This window comes from Arachis ipaensis, chromosome B1 (assembly GCF_059453495.1).
Source record: "Arachis ipaensis isolate K30076 ecotype BB chromosome B1, ASM5945349v1, whole genome shotgun sequence".
Classification (NCBI taxonomy): domain Eukaryota; kingdom Viridiplantae; phylum Streptophyta; class Magnoliopsida; order Fabales; family Fabaceae; genus Arachis; species Arachis ipaensis.
In genome coordinates, this window is record NC_142436.1 from 15157677 (window position 1) to 15183482 (window position 25806).

At 33.6% G+C, this 25806-nt stretch overlaps 1 protein-coding gene and 1 pseudogene across 1 annotated transcript; both read left to right on the forward strand.

Annotated features, from left to right (window-relative positions):
- The first annotated feature begins 2104 nt into the window (after window positions 1-2104).
- Window positions 2105-3275, forward strand: LOC148575799 (2-hydroxyisoflavanone synthase pseudogene; annotated as a pseudogene).
- An 11232-nt stretch (window positions 3276-14507) lies between these two features.
- LOC107625869 (barwin) lies at window positions 14508-17174 on the forward strand. Its single transcript, XM_016328607.3, has 2 exons — window positions 14508-14994; window positions 16801-17174. The coding sequence occupies exons 1-2, from the start codon at window positions 14572-14574 to the stop codon at window positions 17008-17010; spliced, it is 633 nt and encodes a 210-aa protein (XP_016184093.1). The 5' UTR covers window positions 14508-14571; the 3' UTR covers window positions 17011-17174.
- The last annotated feature ends 8632 nt before the right edge of the window (window positions 17175-25806 follow it).

The window sequence follows — 25806 nt, forward strand, 5'->3', positions numbered from 1 at the left end:
AATTACATTACTTAAACAAAATCTCCGTCACATTAAAAATTTCTTATCTCTTAACAACATTTCTCAATTATTGCAATATCTAAATAAGCCAGCATCGCAAATAATATACCTAAATCCAATCTACAAACATTAGCTCCCACCACATTATTAAGTCCACAGCACAAGTAAAATGTCCAATCAAGCATACAAACAAGTCACCAAGACAACAGCACAATCACAAATAAACAAGATAAACAACCACAATCAAATGCAAATGCGCAAACAATATGATGCATGTCTTTCCTATGCAGGCCATGAGCTCACGCGTCGGTTGTCTACCCGCAACCCGACGTTACTCGGAACGAACCCCGAATATGGTTTCTAACCGTGTCAGTCAGGCACAATTATCATCATGGGCGAACTCGTGTCAGTTAGGATATTTTGGCATCATGGTAGAAACGGGCTATCAGTTAGGCAAACATTCCCGCATTAGCAATCTCAGGCTATCAGTTAGGCGGGCACTTTCGCATTAGCAACCGTAGGCTATCAGTCAGGCGGACATTCCTGCATTAGCAACCTTAGGCTATCAGTTAGGTGGACACTTCCGGATTAGCAGTTTGGCATAAGACCTATTTAACATACCCTTTTCAAGTATCTATCTTATTCATTCTTTCTCATTTTTTCCTCTTAAGTATCTATTTCCTTCATTAGTTCTCATTTCCTTTCTTTTTATTATGCCTCCACATTACCAATTGCATACCCACACCTCCACTTCACCTGCATTATTAAATGTACCTCCGCATCACCGCTTAATTACACATACCTCCGCATCACCAAATAATCAATTACACCTCCGCATCACCACCCATTCACTCATCTATTTTAACTTTAAATCGATTAGTTTCTAAATAATCAAACTTCGTAACGTTTAATAAAAACTCTTTTTCTTAATGAATCGAACTCAAATTATAACTTAAAACAAAAATCTTTTCTCAATAGATTAAACTTAAAACATAGTACTTTTTTTGATAATTCAAAAATCAACTATTTTGAACCCTAAATCCAGTTTTCTTTTAAATAATGCTTTAACCAAAGCCTCAGAGTTTTGTAAAAACTTCTATAGCTTCAAGGATCCCAACCTAACCACCTTTCAAACCCTTTTCAAAATATTACCAAGTAACAAATCATTTTCAATAATCACACCGTTCAAAATATTAAATAAGTTTTCAATAATCAAATCATTTTTTTAAAGTTACGTCTCTTTATATTTCAATAAAATTCAGCTCCCTTTCAAATCTTTTGCTATTAAAACCAAAGAAAAAATTCGCACGTTCATTCAAACTTTACAAAACCTTTCGATCATGTTCTTTTCACATTAGTCATTAACAAAACCACCTTTTCATTTATTTTTTATAAGAACTCAAACAGAACCTCCACTTAAGACTCGACTTCACCACGCTTACGGGCTCCCTCACTTCCATAACTTCTCGACAGTTTACCAGTCTTCTATCAGCACTTTTCAAACATAAGGTTCTCAATAATCAGCATATGATTCCAATTCTTGTAAAATCATTTATAAATTCTCAAATTTACTACTTCTAATTAAGAAATCAATTTCCATTCACTCTCATAACCAAAAACTCAGTCACAAACACCAAAAATCTAAACTCAATAACAACATAATTACTAACATATTTGCAATTATTTACTATACTTTTGGGCATTATTAAATTGAAAACTATTAATTTTAAAATAAAATCCCCTACTTTCGTATGAAATCAAAATCAACGAAAATTCTGGAGAAGCTTTCTGACCGAGCTGCTGAAGAGGAAAGCGTCATAAATCGTTTGTGCCTCCTAAAACTCCAATTGGTTGAACTCAATGGAAAGGGGAGCTACGTTACCGTCAGTTTCTACCGAACAAAAGTGATGCCAAAGTGTAGAGGAGAAAGATACAAACACTTTTATCGGATTAGATTTTTTATTGGAATTACGGAGCTCAAGAAATTGAGCTCAAAAGGGTTAAGGTTCCATGGTTTCTCGTCACCCTCGATTCACTCTCTTCCTTTATTTTTCTTAATGGTTCGGTGGTGAATGAAAGAAAATGAGAGTAATGCAAAGTGAACATGATTAGTAATGATGGTAATGGATAAAAATTTGTGGTGATAAGCTTTCATTAGCTGTCATAGTTATATATATTTATGTATGCATGCATAAGCCACATTTGGCTTTGCTTGTTTTTTTTTTTTTTTGTTACGGATTCGGCCCACGGATCCTACGTCCGGAATGGTCTCCGAACCTGGTTATCCGGGTCCGACCCGCTTCGTCCTTCTAGAAGATCTGGAACCAGCCCACTAGAGTTCCTAACCAACTTTCGAATTCAAACGTCTCACTTATCTTAGCCAAACAAGATAAGATAAGATAGCTACCATCACCTATAAATAGAGGACCCAGGTCCCTCCAGGTATTCATTCATTCCTCACACCTTCTACCTTTTAGATCTATTCTGACTTGAGCGTCGGAGTGTCTTTACAGGTACCACCCCCCATTACTCCAGTCAAATAATTCGGCATTCGCTTCGACCTGCAAGTTCCTGATCCATCTCTCAACCCGTACCGGAGGCATCCAGTACATTGGCATCGTCTGTGGGGAATTCGCAACGTCGTGGCGGCATGGCGGATAACCCAGAAGAGCAATCCTCAAATTCACTCACTTGATTTCTTGCTTGTAACTGAGAGCAAAAAGGAATAATGTTTCTTTAACTTGCATCACCTTTGCAGTGATAACACACCTTCGCCCTATTCCAACGGCGAAATCCCAAAGGAACAATGATACTTGCAATCACCTTCTTAGTGATAACACTCTTTATGCACCTTCGCCCTCCTCCAACGGTGAAATTCCAAATCCTCTGAGCCCAAAGTCTCACCTCCCTTTAGTGGGACACCTCCACCTCTTGGACCCTCTCATTCACCACTCCCTCATCCGTCTCTCCAAGCGCCATGGCTCCATCTTCTCCCTCTACTTCGGCTCCATGCCCACCGTGGTTGCTTCTTCTTTTGAACTCTTCAAGCTCTCCCTCCAAACCCACGAGGTCACCTCCTTCAACACCAGGTTCCAAACCTGTGCCATCCGCCACCTCACCTTTGACAACTCTGTCGCCATGATCCCCCCTTCGGACCTTACTGAAAATTCATAAGGAAGCTCATCATGAACGACCTCCTTAACGTCACCACCGTGGCCAAGCTCAGACCTCTCAGGAGCCATGAGATCAAGAAAGTTCTCAAGGTTCTTGCATAGATGCGGGGGATTGCCAAATCGTGGCGGCATGACGGAGAACCTTGAGGAGCAATCCTCCAGCCAACACCCCAACTCAAACCCACAAAGCCCAACTCCCGAACTCCAAGATAACACTCCTCCCACCCACGGGAGGATAACAAGCGCGGCACATCGCCAACCAACCCCAACCTAGCAATAACCAAGAGAAGACAACCATCCTCCTACTGAAGCCTGGCCACCCGATGGCCTGGGAGAAAAGGCGATCCAGATAATCCAACAGCTGTACCTCAGGGTGCAAAACCTCAAAGGCCGAGTTACACCCAAAGAATGGTACCACCCGGAGCACGTAAGCCAAGTGACCTCCAGGACCTGATCTCACTGCAATACCAGGAACACCAGGCCGCCTGAGCAACGACACAGCAAATGGCACGACCACAGCATTTTCCTAGACCCGAAACACCGACGCGGAGAAGACGACTGACGGCACCATCGGGAGGCCAAACGAGCAGGAAACATGCACGTGATAATGGAAGCCATCCCGTTCACAGAAAAATCCTTGAGAGCCAAACTGCTGAAGGACTTCAACAAGCCCACTGACATGAAATACGACGGGACCAAAGATCCCCAAGAACACCTAACGGCCTTCGAGGGCAGGATGAACCTAGAAGGAGCCGCCGACATGGTCCGGTGTAAGGCCTTCTCGATAACCTTAGCCGGCCCCGCAATCAAATGGTTCAACACCCTTCCAAATGGCTCCATAGCTAGCTTTCATGACATCTCCAGAAAAATCATGGCCCAGTGCACCACCAGGATCACCAAAGCAAAACACCCCATCATGTTGCTCAGAATCACCCAAATAGAAGAGGAATCCACAAGAAAATACCTCGATATGTTTAATGATGAGTGCCTAATGGCCGACAAACTCACGGACTCGGTCGTCAATCTCTGTCTAACCAACGGCCTCATAAATGAAGACTTCCAGAAACACCTCACCACCAAACTAGTTTGGACCACGCATGAAATTCAAAGCATCACAAGGGAATACATAAACGACGAAGAGGTAAGCCAAGTCGTGGCCGCCAACAAATGGCAGCACGGTAACACGGCACCTCGTAGTAACCCACCACCAAGAGATACACCAAAAGACCACCTCAAACCCGTGAATGCCGACCGACCACCCAGGGTTGGAAAGTTCTCGAACTACACCCCCTACCCATGCCCATCACTGACATCTGCCACCAAATAGCAGAACGAGGCATCCTTACGAAAGCGCGACAGCTAAAGTAACGGACAGGTGGCAACAAGCTACAACTACCACCGATGATATGTGCATAAAATCCAAGATTGCTTCGACCTAAAAGACGCCCTCGAATAAGACATTCGAATGGCAAACTCCCCAAGTTTATCAAAATCATTTGAGAACCTCAAAGAACTGAAAGAGAAAGATCACAAGAACGTGAAGGACGCAACTCGAAGACGATATGATAGGCATCCCAAGAAAGTCCGAAAACCGACCCCACCATAATCGTAAATGTCATCATTGGAAAGGACGCGCTGAAAAAGTCAAAATCAGCAATAAAAAAGGATCTCAAAGTCCTAGCCGTAAGAAACCAAGCACCAATCTCCTTGGTTCTAGCAGCAATCACATTTTTTCACGATGACTGCCAACACGGCACTTCGGCGAAAGACACCCCATTCGTCATCTCGGCAAAAGTCGGAACCAGACTTGCGAAAAGAATACTGGTCGACACCAGAGCTGATTCCAACATCCTCTTTAGAGTAGCCTTCGAAAAGCTGGGTCTTTGAAACGAAAATCTGCAAACCCACCACAACTGGGTTACCGGACTCGGAGACAGGTTTCTCAAATTGGATGATTCCATAGTGTTACCACTAACCATCGAAACCAGAAGCCAGAGGAAGACGATCCTCTCCGAGTCTGTGGTCCTCAAGGACTCCACTGCCTACAACATCATCCTCGGAAAAAAGATTATCAACAACCTATCCACCGTCATCTTCACCAAGATCCTAATCATGAAGTCTCAGGCCGATAATGGCACTATCAAAATAATACACGGGGACCGGGAAGTCGCAGTAGAATGTGAGAACACCAGCTCAGCCCTCCGCAAGAGATCCCGAGACGCGACAGGCATCTTCCTCGCCGACCTCGATGCACGCCAAGACCAAAGTCCATGCAGAACCATGGGAGAAAATGACAAAGAAGCAGAGTGGGACCTTGTAGACAAGGTCAGGAGCATAGCACACCTACGGGAGCTAGCCCTCAAACAGAGAATAAGCCTAAGGTACAATGACAGCATGGTACAACGAGACTTTGGACCAGGAGACCTCGTCTTACGACAAAATAACATCGGTCCACCCACTCCCAGAGAAGGGAAGCTCACGCCTAACTGGGAGGGTCCCTACCAAATCAAGACGGCAATCGAAAAAGGAGCCTACAAGCTCGAAAGACTAGACAGGACCAAGCTCCCAAGATCCTGAAATTCCACCAACTTACGGCGCTACTATATGTAGAAACATCCTTCCAAAACAACAAGATTGAGGTCATTTAAGACTATCTCTTTACCCTTTATATTTTGCCTTTTTCACTTGCATTTATTGCTTAAGTTGTTTAATCGTATATTTTCTTACTGGGCATTCTTTCCTACCCACATCGGGAGGTTTTAACGAGGCCCAAACCACAAATGAAATTCATTTTTTCAAAAGCATTGCCCCGTCCAACGACACAAACCAAATGCGGCTACCCCCGAGGATCGATCACCCCGAAGCCAACAAAACGGATATCTAAATAAGAAAATGGATATCCAAATAAGTAAACGGCTACACGGGAATTGATTACCCCGAGGCCAACAAAACGGATATCCAAATAAGAAAATGGATATCCAAATAAGTAAACGGCTACCCAGGAATCGATCACCTCGAAGCCAATAAAATGGATATCCAAATAACAAAACGGATATCCAAATAAGTGAACGGCTACCCAGGAATTGATCACCTCGAAGCCAATAAAACGGATATCCAAATAAGTAAACGGCTACACGGGAATCGATCACCCCGAGGCCAACAAAATGGATATCCAAATAACAAAACGGATATCCAAATAGGTAAATGGCTACCCGGGAATTGATCACCCCGAAGCCAATAAAACGGATATCCAAATAACAAAACGGATATCTAAATAAGTAAACGGCTACACGGGAATCAATTACCTCGAGGCCAACAAAACGGATATCCAAATAACAAAACGGATATCCAAATAAGTGAACGGCTACCCGGGAATCGATCACCTCGAAGCCAATAAAACAGATATCCAAATAACAAAACAGATATCCAAATAACAAAAATAGTGACTCGTGAATCGATCACCCGCAAAGCCAACAAAACGGAAATCCAAATAAGCTAAATAAATAAAGTCTTGAAATCGGCCCACCAAGAGGCCTAAAATAAGTTCACAATAACGGCCCAAAAAAGGCCCCACAAAACAAGCATGAGCTGACGGTCATCCAACTCGTGGAAAGCCAGACTGACCAACATCCTACCAATTGATGCAGGATGATGTCACGCCCTTTCCAAGCCCCTCACAGTCTCCCAAACTACAGAGAATCGGACTCCCCAACGACTTAGCATTGAGACCAAGAAAGCATACTCTCATGCTCCGGGAGCAACTGTTCCAGATCCGATCTCCGGACCCTTCTTCGGAACGGTCATCAAACCCGGCATGTGATGAGACGCCCAAACAACGTGCTCCTCGCTTGACCATGAAATGGCCAGGAACTCCCCAAATCCTTGACCTCGATCGGAAAAACCAAATAATGATCTCCTTGCCAAACCACAAACAGCGAGGAAAAGGTTCCTCCAGCGATGAGACCGAGCACCCTCACTCTCTCGCTCCGGGGGCAACTGTTACGGATCCGGCCCACGGATCCTATGCCCGGAATGGTCTCCAAACCCAGTTACCCGGGTCCGACCCGCTTCGCCCTTCTAGAAGGCCCGGAACCAGCCTACTAGAGCTCCTAACCAACTTTCGAATTCAAACGTCTCATTTATCTTAGCCAAACAAGATAAGATAAGATAGCTACCATCACCGATAAATAGAGGATCCAGGTCCCTCCAGGTATTCATTCATTCCTCACACCTTCTACCTCTTAGATCCATTCTGACTTGAGCGTCGGGATGTCTTTACAGGTACCACCCCCCATTACTCCAGTCAAATAATCCAGCATCTGTCTCGACCTGCAAATTTCTGATCCATCTCTCAACCCGTACCTGAGGCATCCAGTACAGTTTTCTTAATGATAATAATATGCATGCATAATTAGATTATGTGTCCTCATATTATTATTATTATTATTATTATTATTATTATTATTATATAAAAATTCACGTTTAACTTTTTTTTCCCTTAGTTCCATTTAATAATGATAATAATAATAATGATAATAATTTTTTAATTTATTTTTTAAAATATTTTGTTATAGTAAAAATTATTTAAAAATTTTAATAAATTTTAAATTTAAAATATCATAAAATTTAATTTAATTATTTTAAAAAAATAATTTTTATTAAATAAAATTATTAACAGATATAATAAATCGTAAATCATCCATTATTTAATTTTCAAAAACTTGAGTTGTTATAATCTGAGTCTCAAATTTATAGTAAAGTACAACTATCGTGCATGCAACCTGTTCTCGTGGGGTGCAAGACTCCTCTCTTTCTTCTATCCCTAGTCAATGATCCCTCTCACTCTGCAAAATTCTCATCTCAACAACCTTCGTAAAACCTGAATTCAAATTCTCACTTAACCAAATTCACAACGTTTAAGAAGAAAAAAAAATTAAAGAAATTCATCGATCATCCTAAATTTTATATTATTAATTATCTCAGTCAATCTAATTATGTAAATATTTATTTTAAATTTTTTCAGTATAAATATTAAATATATAGATTAAATAGTAATATTAAAATATGTTTTGTGTAGATATAAAATTAGTTATATATAGTTAGTTTATATTAATAATAATAATCTGTGCATGTAGAGATAACCATTACATAATGTGAATTTAGAATTATTTTATAATTTTATTAATTGTATTTGTTAGAGTACGATGAGAGTCAGAATTAAGTTTATTGCTTATTTTTACTAGTAATATTTTATATTAGAATATTTGTTAGTTTTTGTTTAGTGTTAGTGCCATAACAATTTAATTACGCCTTGTTGCTAAATTGATTAATAGAGTTTAATTTAGGATTTGTGGATAACTTGATTAATTATTTTAGATTGTATGAGAATATAAATTAGAATTGTTAGTTTAATTTATTAACCATACTTGCATGTAATAGAATAGATAGTAATCTGAATTTTAACTTTTTGATAATGTTAAGATTAATGATAAAGTTAAAATGCTAATAAAAATAAATAGTTATATTTTTATAGTTATTTTAATGTTATTTGTTAGAGATTAGAACTAATTATTGCCATAATATTAATAATTAAGCTAATAAAAATAATTATTATTTAGGTTTTATGTTAAAATATAAATAATTATTTTACTTTGGTGTATGTATGTGCAACAAAATTAGTTATAATGATAATTAAGTTAAAATTAATTTAATGAATAATTTTATTAATTATATAATTAGTTAGTTTAGTATAGAGGTTAAATTAGTTTTTTTAATGTTCATGTTAGTTTAAGTGTTTTAATTTATATATGATTAATTAATTGAGATAACTTGAGTTATTATTTGTTCATATTTTGTAGGGTGTATAAACTTTGATGTGTGTTTACATGAATCTATCGGGTGCATACAATTCGATTGTCGAATCTCTTTTGCAGGTCACTAAATTTTATCACGTATCTAAAGTTGGAGTAATCAAAAGTCAATTGACTTTGGTAACAACTTTAATAGAGATGACACTTAGATATTCATACTTTTTATCTTATAATTGGTGAGTGAATCGTTATATTGAAAAATATGATCCTAATTCTAGATATTCTAAAAGATAATCTTTTCGTGATAGGAACAACCATGACTAATCACGAGATAATAAAAGTTGAATGTTTACGTCAATTTGAAATTGTACCTAAAATAATTATAAATAGAAAAAGTTACATCAAAATGACTTCGATTAAAAATATAAAAGTCACATTACATTTGAATGATTGAGTTATCATTAAAAAATACGTGAAGTGTATTGTTATTTGGGTCAATCAAACAACACCAAATGCAAGAAGTGGAGAGCATTACCAACATGATTTCTATACCACAAGAATGCGGACTTGTCATTACATGAAAATAAGCAGCCCAATTTTCAATTTTAATATTAGAAAAAGAATCATAAAGGGAGAAAAAGTCATATAAATAAGAGTCATCAACCTCCTTGTCAATAATCTCTTGACTATTCCATACCTAAGTACACATTTTGGTCAAATCAAGATAAGAAAACTGAATATATTCGATCCTCCAATGACAGCAACAGGAAAATTATTACATGCTTGTAAAAAGTTAAGCGAACACCAAATACCATTTTATTACTTGCATACTTTTAGTACTCAACAATCATTGAGGTTTTTGCTATTTTATCTAAAATAGTGCTATAAGATATTTTTATCTTAATTAAGACTTTTCAAATTATGCTTAACTCAAATCATAACTAATCAAAAACTTTAAAAATTATCTTAAATCTTCTCAGACTAACCTTGACTCATAATAAGTCATATATATCACTGATACATCCTATCAATCTTATATATTATTGCCTCAAGTCTTTTCGAAATAAAAATAAATTTTATTGGGTTAAAGAGCAATGAGTATAAATATATAGAGGAATACTAGGAGGTCAGCAATTTTTGTGATTTGTAGCTATCACATAGCTATCAATGATGGTTTTAATGGTGTGAAATTGGTGTGAGATTTTATCCAATGACTCACTTTTCTTTGCTGGTTACATGCTGGCCAGAATTTAACAAAGTTGCTGCCCCTAAACTTTTCCAAATATATATTTTCTATATGAGATACACATATAGGTTTTGGGATCCTTGTTCTAAGATATTACTCTAATTGAAACTACTCAAATATGTACTTGATATTTTGGTGTATAATATACAATAAATCAACCTAGATTACAAACAATTAAGACTTTTCTTATGAGTTTAGAAAATAGTATTAAGTGAAAGAAAGAAAATATGATAATTTAAAGAAAAATGAACAGTTAAAAATATTCGAGTAAAACTTCGGTTTAATAATGTCAAAAAATCCATTTTCTTTCACTATGTGCTTAATTGCTTAAATGAGTAAGAAATACACATTTTTTTTATTTGGTACAACGATTTATGCATGCAGATTTGACAATATGGAATCTACTTGCAGCAGAAGAGAGATATAAACTACTTTTTCAAAAGGGTTTGGCTTGATTAACATATTACTTTTTGTAGTCAAAATATATTTGTTAATTTGAATGCCTTTCTAAAATTCTTTAATAACATGTCACTTGTTTCTAAGGTATTAGAAGGAAGACTTCATATCTATTAACGTGAGTTGATAGTTTAAAAACACCATTTTGCAGTGTTTTCGTGATTAACATGCTCTTCTTAGGTATTGATCATAAAAATTTTCTACTATTTAAAATTTGAATAAACCACTAGATATTGACTAATAATGAAAAATTTTAGATTATATTTATCTTTATTAATCTATCATAACATAAGCTCAGATATATGGAGCTAATAACAATAGTGAGAACCTTACAAGTTACAACAGACCTATAAAACTACTATTAAAATAGTAGATCAGTTACTCTTTTTGTTTGTTATATTTTATTTTTAATTAATTTTTTATTTTTAAATATTCATTTAAATTAGGATAATGGATATTTTGAAACTTAAATTAAAATATAATTCATAGAGTTATCCTAAATACTAATAATTCTATCATTAGCTATTTTACTAATTTATGCTTTTCTATTATTGATTTAATTAAGGATAGGATATGACTAAAAAAGAAATTTAATATTATAATAAGTTAATAAGTTTGGATTTTTTATTTAAATAAATAAAAAATATTTTATTTACTAAAATAAATAATTTAAAAAATAATTACAAAAATACGTAGCATGTCTTATCTCGTTTACCGTGTAAATGAGATAAGAGAGAGTGAGTGACACGTGTATATCTCGTTTACAGCGTAAACGAGATAAAACTGGGTGCGACCTATATATACATGTCCTTCACAGTGAGGTTCCGGGTCCCATTTCCAACCTTTTTACAACTTTTTTTTCTCTCTCCTATTATTTTCTGACTATATTATTGAGTAACACTAAGATGGCGCGCGTAAATGCACGCGCGTGATCCGGACATCAATCGTTAACGCAACATGGCACGTTGCCGAGGTAATCGACTTCGCGGTTATATAATTTTGTTATCTTCACGTTTATGTTATCGCATATATGTATAGTCATGGTTAGGATAGTTGCCAAAAATTAGAATACAATTTAAGATTTAGGTGGCTAAATATATCGTTAACAACGGTTGATTGATACGGTGCAATTGCAGAAATGTGGTTCTGATTTTTTTTTTGTAATTAAGTTATTAAACATATAATTATTAATTTAGATATTAAATATTGTGGTAGATGTTTTCTTGAAATTAATTTAGATATTAACAACTGTTGACTGATATGTTTATTAATTTAATAATTTAATTATTAACTATTCAAGTAAAAATTATTTTTTAAATAAATAATTATATAATATTTTTTTATCTAAATTAATTTATTGACTAAAAGTTGTTAATTAGATTATTAATGACCGTAGAAAGTATTTTTATTTTAATTAACGTATTGAGAAAATGTTTATTAATTAATTTAGTAATTATTAACATAAAAGATTTTATTTAAATGAATTCAGTTACTATATATTTGTAGACTTCTGTTAAATAAATGTATATAATAGTTAAATCAGTTTGTTATGTCAATGCTCATTGGAAGGTTATTTTTCTAATTCTAATCATTTATTTTTTGTCAGAGGTCTCGCTTACTTCTTTCTCCTGAGTAAGTCACACACTTTCACTACTGAACGCCATCGTCCCGTATTTGAGGGGGCTGACTTCGGCGACACGGTACCTCTCAGGGACTTTGTCTTTGACAACTCACTGATCATGACATTCGTGGAGCGCTAACGTCCGGAGACCCACATGTTCCACCTTGGGTTACGTGCACACGGGGAGCCAGTAGAGAATGCTTCCATGATTTTCACAGATAGTACGACATCGAGACGTGGGAGTTGGTGGAGCGACTAGTTGGTGCTAGGCTTCCAGTGGTTCAGCAGCAGGGAGCGTAGAGGAAAGAGTCTTTCTCCTTAAAGCTAACATGGCTTCGGGAGCGAGTCCGACATATGCCCGACACAACTGATCCAGACACAATGTGAGGTATTACATCATGTTATTGATTAGGGGTTACCTAATGACGGACAAGTGGAACACTCTGGTCTATCTCCGGTGGCTGCCACTACTTGTCGACTTTTAGATGTGCTGTGGTCTGTCTTGGGTTCGGCGGTGCTTGCATGGACCTACCATTCTCTGTACTCTGCACCACACCGAGGCACGACAGCCGACCCGATACTCCACCCCACCGTCTAGGTTGTAATCGTCTTTTCCGATGTTGGAGAACGTAGATTTCTAATGCATCGCGTCCAAATCTAATGCATGAGAGTGACTTGGTACATCTGATAGCGCCGAAATCGGGTAGGGGAGGTAAAATATAGCGCACTGCTACCTCAACCAGCGTCTCTGGTACAAATTCCTCCTCCTCATCATTTTCAGAAGAATCACTATCATTGCTATCCGTGACATACTCTTCGTCGGAGTCGTCATCATCCACGTCCATATCTTCCATTGGACTAGCAACATGAATCAGTGACAATGCAAGAGGTGGGTCATCCTGCACAAAGGTCGAGTGGATGGATCTACTGCCACCAACATCACCAACCTCCACAAAAAGTTCCATCACTCGTTCCACCATGATTCTCCCATGGATATCAAATATGAGGCGTATATACTCATCGCCATGGAGGTAAAACAGAAAAAACCAAAAAACTCCATTTCCCAACGATGCTGGCAACCTATATCCCACCCTTTCGATCTCCTTTCTCCCTAAACCACTAAGGTTACTAAATATCAGACTATTTAACTCGGACAAAAAATTTACTCATCGAGTACGTAACAGTAAACGAGATAAGATATATTACGTATTTTCGTAATTATTTTTATAATTATTTATTTTAATAAATAAAACTTTTTTTTTAATTTATTTAAATAAAAAATCCTAATAAGTTTAGGATTCTTAAAGAACTACGTAGCATGACCATTGTCGCATTTGTTGACAACTTGACATTAATAATAGTTATCCAAGACCAGCCTCTGACAGTTTGATGTAGCCGCCCCCTAATCATAATAAAATCTTTACTTTTAGCCGCCGTTGGATGTTTTGATTTTCCAATCAAGAGATTTTCTAGACATATCCAACGGTTCGTTTTATCTCATAAGTTTCTAGCATTAGTATTGTTGTAATAAAAATATTTGGTAACCAAAGAAGATTAGTAAAAGATAAGCATTCATTAATTGTTACGACAATTAATAAATATTAAATTAGACAAATTTTAACTGTTTTTTTTTTTTTTTTTGTCTTTTTAGCATTATACTATATTAATGTACAAATAACATTTTTAATAAATTAAACTTGCGTCTACAAGAGAAGTGACTTTATTCTTGTAACTATGAATTTGATTAACCCTGTCTACTTTAGCTAAAGTTTTAAAAAAGATGGAATGTAAAAATTTCTTTGTTACTTAAAAATCAAAACTCCTATACTACCTTGTTATCATAAAAATTCACCTATGATATAACCAACAATAATATCAGCTAAAACTTTTGATAAATTGATTATGTTATTATTTTATGTCAATTTGTATTATTATTTTTCGTAAATTAGGCTAAGTAGTGTTCATAAAATCTCACTTGTTACATGTGCAACATATAATAGATCCCAATATATATATATATAGTAGAGGAAACAAACAAATCAATGTGTTGTCATCATTTGATCTAGCAGCCTCATGTAGGCCATATTGTCGTACTATCTAGCTAATAACGACTAGCGACTAATATTAATAAAATGTTGAAGCAAAGAATTAATTAAAAGAGACCAACCCTTTGCCATGCATATAAATAACCCCAAACCAAATTAAACCTCATCAACCAAAAACACATCAATCAAGTAATTTAGTTAGTTAATTTGGAGAAGAAATATGGGTAGAGTTGGAACGTGCATTGTAGTATCACTCTGCCTAATGGTAACCATGGCAACGGGTGAGCAATGTGGGTACCAAGTGGGCGGCGCACATTGTGCAAACAGCCTCTGCTGTAGTAAGTATGGGTGGTGTGGCACCACTTACGACTATTGCTCACCGGATGCTGGTTGCCAGAGCAATTGTTGGGGCGGTCCTACACCCACTCCTACACCTCCCACCCCCACTCCCGGAACACCTGTCCGCGCCACCTATCATTACTATTTGCCAGAGCAAAACGGATGGGACTTGATGGCCGTCAGTGCATACTGCTCCACCTACGATGCCAATAAGCCTCTCTCGTGGCGGAGCAAGTATGGCTGGACAGCTTTTTGCGGCCCAAATAGCCCCGGATTTCCTGCTGCCTGCGGAAGGTGCATCTTGGTAAGTACGCTCTTATATGAAATTTAATTGAATTACCCAATTAATCAATATGCTACAACTTATAATTATAGAAAGAGAAAATCTAGCCGTAAGCACTTTTATTAAAATCTTGTTAGTATTTAACTAAAAAAAAAAAATGAGTAATTCTATACCATTAGATATAATTTCACACCATTAAAAATACTAACGATGACTAATGAATGACTACAAATCACAAAATCTATTGGCCTCTTAGTATTTTTCTTATAGAAATGCTTTAGAATTTATTATTTTTGCTATCACTTAGTTATTACCTCAATTCTTTTAGCTAGTTTTTTTAACTAAGTTAGTAATCCAACAACATATTTAATTTTATCTCATATTTTTTAATATTAGTAACTAAAAATAATAAATTTTAATGGTCTTCTAACATTTTTTACAATTATATATACAATTATGCTAGTTATATATTAAAATTAATCACTAATATTAAATATATATTAAAATATAAAATACATATTAAAAATAAATAAAATTATATATATTTATATAAAAAATATATAATAGGTAAGATATTTTTTTTATACACATATTAGTCTCCTTTTAGTTTCTATATGTTGGAGCATATTACCATTTATTATTGAGTGTGGAAAAAGATTAGAAACTCACTTTTTTTTCGGCTAATAATTAGTTGATTTTTTTTTAATTTTTCTATTACTCGGGTTAATAGTCAAATTAATTCTTGAAAGATAAGACATTTTTTAAATTCACCCTTAAAAGATTTTTTAATCAAATTAGTCCTTCAAAAATTGTGAATTAATCATATTTGTCCTTTCGTCACTCCATTAACAATTTTCTTCAAATATTGATGTTGTAAAACATTAATTAATAACATATATAATACCTTATATGTCTAATTGGATATTGACAAAATATATTTATGAAAATTTATTAATTTAGTCATTTTTCCTAATTACAAAAATCCTAATCTTAATATAACCTAGTAACTAAATTGATAGATTTTCGTAAACATATTTAGTCAATATCTAATTGAACATGTTATGTGTCATGTATGCTATTAGTTAACATTTCATATCATCAATCATTGACGAAAATTGTGAATTGAATAACTAAAGGATAGATATAATTAATTCATAATCTTTAAAAGATTACTTTGATTAAAAAACTCTTTTAAAAATAAATTTAAAAAATATTTTATTCTCAAGAACTATTTTGACTATTAATCCTCTATTTCTCTTTACGAAAGATGAAGAACAATTGAAGGGTTGTAACGCGTAGAGAAAAGAGAAACTAAACTGATATATTTTTATTTAATGTGTGATTCAAATGTGTTATACACAAAGAAGGCTCTGCCTTATATAGCAGAGATACACTAGGAAGGCTATGCACATATATACCTAATCCTATAAGAGAAAGAAAACCAACATTATAACTAATTCTATTATTAACACTTCACACTTCTTTAATCAATTCTTGATTAAATTTAGTATTGTGTATTTGTGTTTCACACTCTTTTAACCTTTGACTATCTACTGTTTTGTAATTTATTGTCGGTTGAAAGAATAGTTAATTTTCTAGCAAAACTGTTATTATTATTATTATAGGAAACGTTAAGGAACAAACATTTTTAATAAAAACACAGAGAGTAAAATATATTAACTCTAATAAAAAATAAATATAAAGAAAAAATGTTATTCACCTACCTAACATTTTTATTATTATTATTATTGTTGCTGTTGCTGCTACATGTTTCAAGGTTACATTTCATTGTCTAAAAGAAAAGTGTGGTTTAAAATATTTATGCAGGTGACTAATTCAGCAACAAAAGCATCCGAAATAGTGAGGATTGTGGATCAATGCAGCAATGGAGGGTTGGATTTGGATGTTGGAGTGTTCAACAGAATTGACACCGATGGCAGAGGATACCAGCAGGGCCATCTCGATGTCACTTACTCCTTTGTCGATTGTGGGGATTCCCTTTTCGACCCTAAAATCTCTCTACCCTCATCTGCTTAATTAATTAATTCAAATTTGTATTTTGTTTCATTATGTGCTTTTGTGTATGAGAAATAAGGGCCATGGCTTAGTCTTTGCCGTGAGTTACACGACGGCACGTGCTCAACTACTTATGGATTTTGTTATCCAATTTATCTAGTTTAATTACCTCCTTCCTCCAATAATCACTTTTGGTTTTATTAATAGTACCAGTTATGTTATATTATTAATACGCCTATTTGCATTTCAGCTAATATAGAAATATGGAAGAAATACCAAAAGGGAATAGAAACTCTAAGAGGCTAAGTGCTTGTTTGGGTGCCATTATTTTGTTAAAAAAGATCTTTTTTTAATGAAAAAAGATTTTTTTTATTTTTTAGTATGTTTGGCAAATTTCTAGTAGTAAAAGTAAAAGCATTAGAAAAATAAAAAAATATCTTTTTTGAGAAGCTGTAATTTACATCTTTTTTTAAAAGATCTTTTTTTCTTAGAAAAAAGATGTTTTTCATGTAATAAATAAACAAAAAGTACTTTTATATTGTTATACCCAAACATAATTGATAGATAAAAAAATCTTTTTACATGAGATATTCAAACATAAAATTACTTTTACTTCTCCATAAGATCTTTTAAAAAAAGATAACTCGAAAAAAAATCTTTTCTTAGAAGCTCACCCAAACAAGCCCTAAAGCGATGTATCTAGTGATGAATCATGTTTTATATGAATGTGAGAGACACATAGACAATGTTGATTAGAAGGTAGAAAAAAGAAAAAAAAATTGAATAGATTTTTATTTTTTGTTATATATGTTTGGATAAAAAGAAAATGAGAAGAAAATAAATAATATATAACATGAAAAAATAATTTTATTTTTATATATTTTAAAATATATTAAAAAAATAATATTAGAATATCAATACTAAATACATTTTCTTTTCATTTTCTATCCCATGTTTAAAGGATCGGAAAAAATTTTAGTGGGTCTCATTTATTTTTCTTATACTATTCACTTTTTTTTTTTACATTTTTATTTAACTAAACAATAAAAAATAATTTTTTTATTTTTTTTTTCTCATTTTCACCTCAAATAAACATACCTATTAAGTTTGATGGTGTAAAAATTGTATTATGGATAGTTATAATAATAATGAAAAAATCATAGGAACAGTCAATAAAAATCAATCAAAATCAAAGCACGTATATACGACGTATGCTTAAATTAGACGAAAGAATCAAGCATCGTGCATGCTGCTTTCTATGATCTGCTTATTATTAATTTTTTTAAAAATTTTTCCCAATATAATTGATAAATACTTGAATCTCCAAAGAGAGAAGCAAAGAGTACAATAGAATTGTTCTGAAAAATAATACTAACTCTATATATATCACTTGGAGAAAACTTAGAGGACTTCAAACTTGTACAAGTTCCAAAGCTTTGCATTAATAATTATTTTTAAGACTAAACTGGAGAAAGGATTTGTGTATTATTGAATGTATTCAAGTTGTTTATTCAAATTGTCTAGAATGATACAATATAAAAGGGTATTTATAGGTACTAAGAGAATCGTAATAATAAAAACATAATCTCTTATAATAAATATTCAGATATACTAAATAATATTAATTGATCCTAATTATATTCTAACATCCCAGTTTGAAACTTATTTAAAACAACGAAATAAAGAAAAAAAATTTGCATAAACTGATAAAACGAGTGTAGACGAAACTGCAGGAAGGAAGCGCAGACGGAACTGCCGCTTGTCTGAAGGAAGCACAGACGGAACTGCCGCTTGTCTGAAGGAAGCGCAGACGGAACTGTCGCTTGGATGAAAGAAGCGCAGATGGAACTGCAGTTATCTGAAGGAAGTGCATATGGAACTGCCGAAAATAAGCACAGATGAAACTGTTAGGAAACGCAAATGAAACTGCCGAACGGAAAAGCAGACGGAACTGCAGGACAGGAAAGCAGACGGAACTGTCGGACGGAAAAGCAGACGGAACTGCCGGACAGAAATGCAGACAGAACTACCGCAAGAATGGCCGAAAAACTGCTGAAAAGATGGCAAACTGCCGGAAAAAAACATTGCCAAAAGAGAAGAAAAAAAATGGTACAGAAGAAAAATATGGTGATTTCATCAGAAGAAAAACAACCTATCCTCCTCAAGGAGGATACCATGACTCTGATACCATGTTAGAAACAAGAGACTAGAATTGGTGTATTATTGAGTGTATTCAAGTTGTCTATTCAAATTATCTAGAAGGATACAATATAAAAGGGTATTTATAGGTAATAAAAGAATCGTAATAATAAAGACATAATCTCTTATAATAAATATTCAGATATACTAAATAATATTAATTGATCCTAATTGATCCTAATTATATTCTAACATAAAATATAAAGATAGAAGAGAAAACCAAATTCTTGAGCGAACTGTTATGTAATGAGTGATGGTGTCCATATATATGATTCACGTCGTGATTTCATGGATCTCATATGTCATGAATGTCTGGCTTGAGTGAAGATAAGTGTTTACTTTTGTTATAGAAAGCACATAGTATAAGGATGGGGAGGAAGTGATTAATTAAGATGTATATAATATATAGAAGTGAAATATGCATTTTCAGTAACTTTAGTTAGAGAAACACACAACATGACAAGACATAGAGAGAACGTGGTCACATGTAAGGTTTTCAGAGCCAAACCAAAGATCGAACCATTCAACATATAAATTGGTCAAGAGGTTTAGAAGTTCAACAAGATCAACCGAAATTACATACATGTTGTGTCTTTCTGGACTTTAATTTTGGTTATAAGGCATTTGGTTCTGTCCATTCTAAATTAGAACAAGGCCACTTCTATAAAAAAAAGACACCTATACTAACTTTCTGTCTGTCCCTAAAATAAGTCATCGCGGTCTTTTTATCGTATCTCTTGATTAAAATTGACGGAAGAATCTTATATGGTAGTTACCAGTATTGATGTGGACGTTTATTCAAAATGAAGTATCATGTTAGATTAGAAGAAATAGACAGGAGTCGATTTATCACCCTGCTTCCTCCAAAAAATGACGTCGTTTTTGAGTTAAAAAAGAACTAAACGCCGCTCTCACTCACGTAACTCCCAAGCCTTAAGCCTTTATTTACAAAATAACCAAACCATTGTAATCTTCTTTGCGCAAAAAGAGAAACATTGGACAAAGTAGCTAGTGGTGGTGTGACAAGCGTGCTGACAAGGCTGCTAATAAGGACTCAGACGATGCTTCTAACTGCACAATTGCTGGAGTCACTAATGTCGTGGAGTGGAGGTAGCTCTTGTCGCCATTCAGGTTAGTGAGAGATTTTATGGTCGGAAAAGTCTAGGGGGCTAACTACTTTGTTAAATTCTGGCCAGCATGTAACCAGCAAAGAAAAGTGAGCAATTGGATGAAATCTCACACCATTAAAACCATCATTGATGGCTATTTGATGGCTACAAATCACAAAAATTGCTGGCCCCTAGCATTCCTCTTTATGATCTCCAAAATTAGTAATATTCAATCTCTATTCCCAAATTGCATGTTAGTGTTGGAGTGTTCAGTGATGATGTTGGAGTATCCAGTGATTGTGTTTTTTTTTTTAATTTTGTTTCTGTGAATGGAGTTTGAAGTTGTTTAATTAATTTGTTAAATAAATAATGTTGCCTGTGAGTGATTTATATCACTGTCACATTCAGATAAAATGTTATAGAGTGAATTTTGATTAGGAGTAGTTATTTGCAGATGGACGAGTTTGAAGTAGTTCCTGTTTTTCATTATAGAGGATATTTTAAGAGAAATTTATAAGATAAATTGAATTATGTTGACGGAAAAGTGAAGAAATGGCTACCTTTAGACATTGATTTGGTGAACTTATTTGATTTTGAAGCGTTATTAAAAGAGCTTGATTACACAGATTATAAGACTATGTTTTGGTTTGATAGCATGATACCTGATTTAGAATCTGGCTTACATGTAATGAGGGGTGATGTTGAGATAAATGACATAAGGAATAACAAGAGTAGAGATAAGAAAACAAATAAAATTTATATCTATTTTGATCATCCGATTAGTGTGTCTGAACTTGTTGCCTGCTCTCTGTAACTCATTAATTTGTCATAGACCAAGGCAAAAAAGTCAAGAAAAAACTGCCTAAAAAGTCTATGAAAATTGGAGCAGTGGTCCAAACTTAGAGTGAAGAAATTCAACTGTCACAATCTATACTTTAAGCTAAGAAGGTCATTTTTTATTTTTTAAAAAAGTCTATTTGATGCTGTATATTGTTACATATCAATTTTATAGAAACATTTAGTTAATTAATTTAGTAAACTTATAACAGGTTGCAAGAGAAAACTCCAATGGCAATTCTAGACCATTTAGAGAGAAGCATCAGATTGTTAGGCCCACAGCTTTATGTATTGTGCCCTTATTCGTAGCAGCACCAGGATCAATCTTACGGTTTAAATCTCAACCTTCACAAGCTCTAAACATGAGGCTCACAACTTATAAAACCAATGCATTGGACTAGTAGCTCGTATGACAACTCCAAAAAACTAAGATGTTGCAATTTTTGTAGAGACGATAATTGCTGTAACTTCAACTACTACATCAAAACTTCTAAAATTTGTGTCAATACCCTGCTTCAGGCCTCTAGAACTTAGGCCTCTTAAGCATCATTGATAATGCTAATAGGGTTATAGAAATGTAAATTGTTGTTTTGATATTTTGGTTGTTTAGTTTGCATCTTTAAGATTTGAAATGATACAATAATTCCAACTTACAGATTTATTTTTTTATTTAGGGTCATGTTATTGTCTTTGCTATGCTATCTGAACTTTGAACAGATGAATTGCTTATTAAGTATTAGTATGAATATAATATATGAACTTCTATGTTTTATATAAAATTAGTTGAATCCATGCTATATGTACAAATATTTGCTACACAAATTTGAATTAAATTCAGAGAAAAAACTTTGAACATTGATAATAGTAATTCATTTTTATTTAATTTCAAGAATGTTAAAATACATGATTTCATCCTGTGACACAAAACTCTTGGATAAACTAAAATTATTCATCAAGTTTCTTACAAAATTATCCTGAATAAACAGACAATCACAACCCCACAAAAAATGCAAAAAAACCACAACCTAAATCCAAGCATCTATTTCACCCAATTTTAATCTACTCTTCTCCAATTGATTTTCTAATCTAATCAACTTATCCTCTAGTTCTTTTACTTTATCATTCACCGCATCACTTAGGACTTCAAATCAATTCTGCTTCTACGACAATACCCCCTTTAAAATTGTCTTCCACAGCATACTCATTGAACAAAGAAACTTAATCATCTAGCTATGCAAAGAATGAACAATGAGCTTCTGCGTCAACAATTTGAATTAACTTTGTGAGACTAATAGTGAATACAGAATTGAAAGAACCAAAATATTAATACTATGAACATACCTTAAAGTAAGGGTAACGAAAGAATAACCTATTTGGATTATTTTTAGTCCTAAACATGAATAGAATAGCATGAGACTCGAAATAGCACTTTGGAGAGACCGATCTCTTCTTTCTCCAAGCTCCAACACTCTCACTAGAGTTCATGCTACAAGTCGAATTATTGCCTCCAATTCGCAAGCTCAAGGATAAACAACGTTCTCTACTCTCAATCATGGTGCCCTAAGATTTGTTTCTTGTTGTTTCGAATATGAGTGAGTGGGGAGAGGTTAGGAGTGCAGAAAATCATCCAAATTAAGTTTTGGTTCTTCTTTAACTCAAAAAGCGACATCATTTTTGGAGGAGGTGGGGGAACAAATCGATCCCTGTCTATTCTTCCTAATCCAACATGGCACTTTATTTGGATAAACGTCCACATCAACACCAGCAACTGTCACATAGAATTTTTCCGTCAACTTTAATTAGGAAATACAATGGAGGGGTCGTCATTTTAGAAACAGATATAAATCGATGTGGGTGTCTTTTTTTGACAGAAATCACTTTGTCTTAATTTAAAATAGATAAAAAATGAATTAAATGTTCACTCATAAACATATAATTACCACTAACCATTTTATAAGATTGTTATAAGGAAATAAAAAAAATAAGAGATTTGCATTAATTCAAGAGTGAATGGACTAATTTATAGGAAGAAAATTTGGACAGTACCTATTACATTGGTAGAAAATTAAAAAAATTTAGAAACGTATCCAGTTACACTATTAACGAAATACGCTAAAAAAATGTAAAAAAATATCTCATAAATAAATAAGATACATGTAATAAATTTTGTTGCTTATCTTGTTGTCATTACAAAAAAAAAAAAAACCTTAGAAAATAATTTTGTTGTTGTTGCCATTTAGGTAAGAAATCAAGGCTAATATTTTTAGGTATAGAATAAGATTGTGTAGGTGTGATTCACAATAATGAATAATTGGTGTGTTTTTTTTATATGAATTTATTTTTTTTTAATTTTAAGTAACAAATCAGACCCATAAATTTGGAGAAGTAGAGAAATTTGAGAATCAAATTTCATAATGTATAAATTAGAGGGTCCGATTTATGTTGAAATAAATTTTTTTCTACTGTAAAGCAAATCGGAGGGTCCGATTTGCACATTTAAAATTTTTTTAATATTAAAACACAAATCTAAAAGTCAGATTTGTATATTTAAAAACAAAATAAAAAAAATTTAAATCTAACCCTCAAATTTGGATATTTAAAATTTTTTTTAATAGTCACAAATCTGACTCTTAAATTTATATTCTCTACATGAAAAAAACACATAAATTCTCCACATGGTTTGAAAACATCATTGAAAATCCAATAACAACAATAAAAGATGAGAAATCAAATTTTAAAACGTAATTTTTCTATACTTAAATTTTATATTTATTTTATTTATTAAAAAATTTCAATAATAACAAATTTTTATATTTAAATTAAATAAATATAAAAATTACGAAAATACATAAAATATAAAGCATTTATTTATTAAATACACAATGTATCACATCTCAGGTACTGTAAAGATAACTAAATTATAGTTATATCTCGGTGTATTGAGTATATCTGGAATATATTTTATGTAGAAAAATGGATACTGAACACTCAAGATATGTTTAAAAGCTGATTAAGATCTCAGTACTCAAGATACGCTCAAATGTGAAAATTACATCACAACATTCTGAGATATAGTTTAAATTGCATCGCAAACATTTCTAATAAACAATAATTCTTATTTTATTTTTCTGTAAATATATTAACTACAAAAATTATTGGTTATTGTATCATTTAATTAAATCATTTAATTATCTCATCTGATTAATTAAAACAAAGTTAACCAATTTTGACGAACAAGAAAAAAGTAATTAAGTAACGTTTATTGTGAAATGAAGCACGCAAAGTTGTTTTTTTTTTTTGTTTTTAGTCAAACTGATTACATGATATTATGAACAAATTTGAAAGAGAAGTAGTTATTAGAAGTGGTTATTAATTTTATTTTAATTTTAGCGGTCAATACTTTAGAGTAAAAGTGGATTAATATTTAAATTTTAATTGTCTACTAAAATATTAACATTAGTATAATTTATTACGATTTAAATAATATTTATTTAATTTTTATTTGTCAATTTAATTAATTTTTATTTAAAAACTTAAAATTATTTTTGAATTTAGTCTAATTTAAAATTTAAGTAAAATTGTATCTGTACGTATCTCGAGTGTTGCGACTCTAATTCCTATTTTTGTTCGTATCTCGAGTGTTGTGATCCAAATTAGTTTTTGAACGCATCTGGAGTGCTCAGTACCTATTTCTCGGCCTATAACATATCTCGGGTACACCTTGGATACGTCAAATCCTCCACGCGTCATATCCTGGGTTCTCAGTATCCGGGATACGCCCATATTCGCGTTGGGCTCACAATACCCGATATGTGGTATGTTGTTTATTTAAGTAATTATTCTACCATTTATGTATCAGTCATGCTACACATCCATATAATTTTGTATCCAAGTCCATCAAAGCTGGCCCAACACAAAAACAAAAAACCCAATACCATTAAATGAGTGTGTATTACACGCGTCCAAACCCCCCAAAACGTTTAACATTCATTCGCGCTTCATTATGAAAAACGTTCCTTTTTCAACCTTGAAACCGCTACTGGAGAACTTCGAACCACTCTCAAAATCTCTCAAACTTCACTCGTATTCTCTGCGAAAACCACTACTGGAGAAGAATCGCAAGAAGATTTCAAAAGGAAGAAGAAAAAACAAACAAACGAAAACAAAAACAAAAATAGAGACTGCGAAAGGTATGATAAAAACTACTGTTCATTTAAAATCTCGCAATCTTGCGTTTCTCCTCGTTGCATTTTAGGTTTACTGGATTGAGTTGCTTCGTTTAGAAGATCGACTTATTATGAATCAAAATTTTTTTTGCGTAACTAGGGTATAGGAATGGAAATATGTTCTTATTTTCATTCAGTTTAGTGGAGTTGGTCATTTTGATTTACTTGATTGTTAGTGTGTTCAATTGAGTCCTTTTGCATGCAGAAATGCTTTTGTTACTGATTAAATGTTTATCACGTTTTATTCACAACATGAATGGTATTCTATTCAGTGGGCTTGGTGATTTTCATTCACTTGATTGTTCGTGTGTTCAGTTGAGTCCTTTTGCATGCAGAGATATTTTTCTTGATGATTGAATGTCTATCATGTTTTATTCAACACATGAATGGCGTTCGGTTCAGTGGAGTTGCTCATTTTCATTCACTTGATTGTTAGTGCCTTCAGT

Coding starts and splice junctions, on each gene's coding strand:
- LOC107625869 (XM_016328607.3), top strand. CDS start 14,572: ATGGGTAGAGTTGGAACGTGCATTGTAGTATCACTCTGCCTAATGGTA. Junction 14,995..16,800: donor CCTGCGGAAGGTGCATCTTG/GTAAGTACGCTC, acceptor ATATTTATGCAG/GTGACTAATTCAGCAACAAA.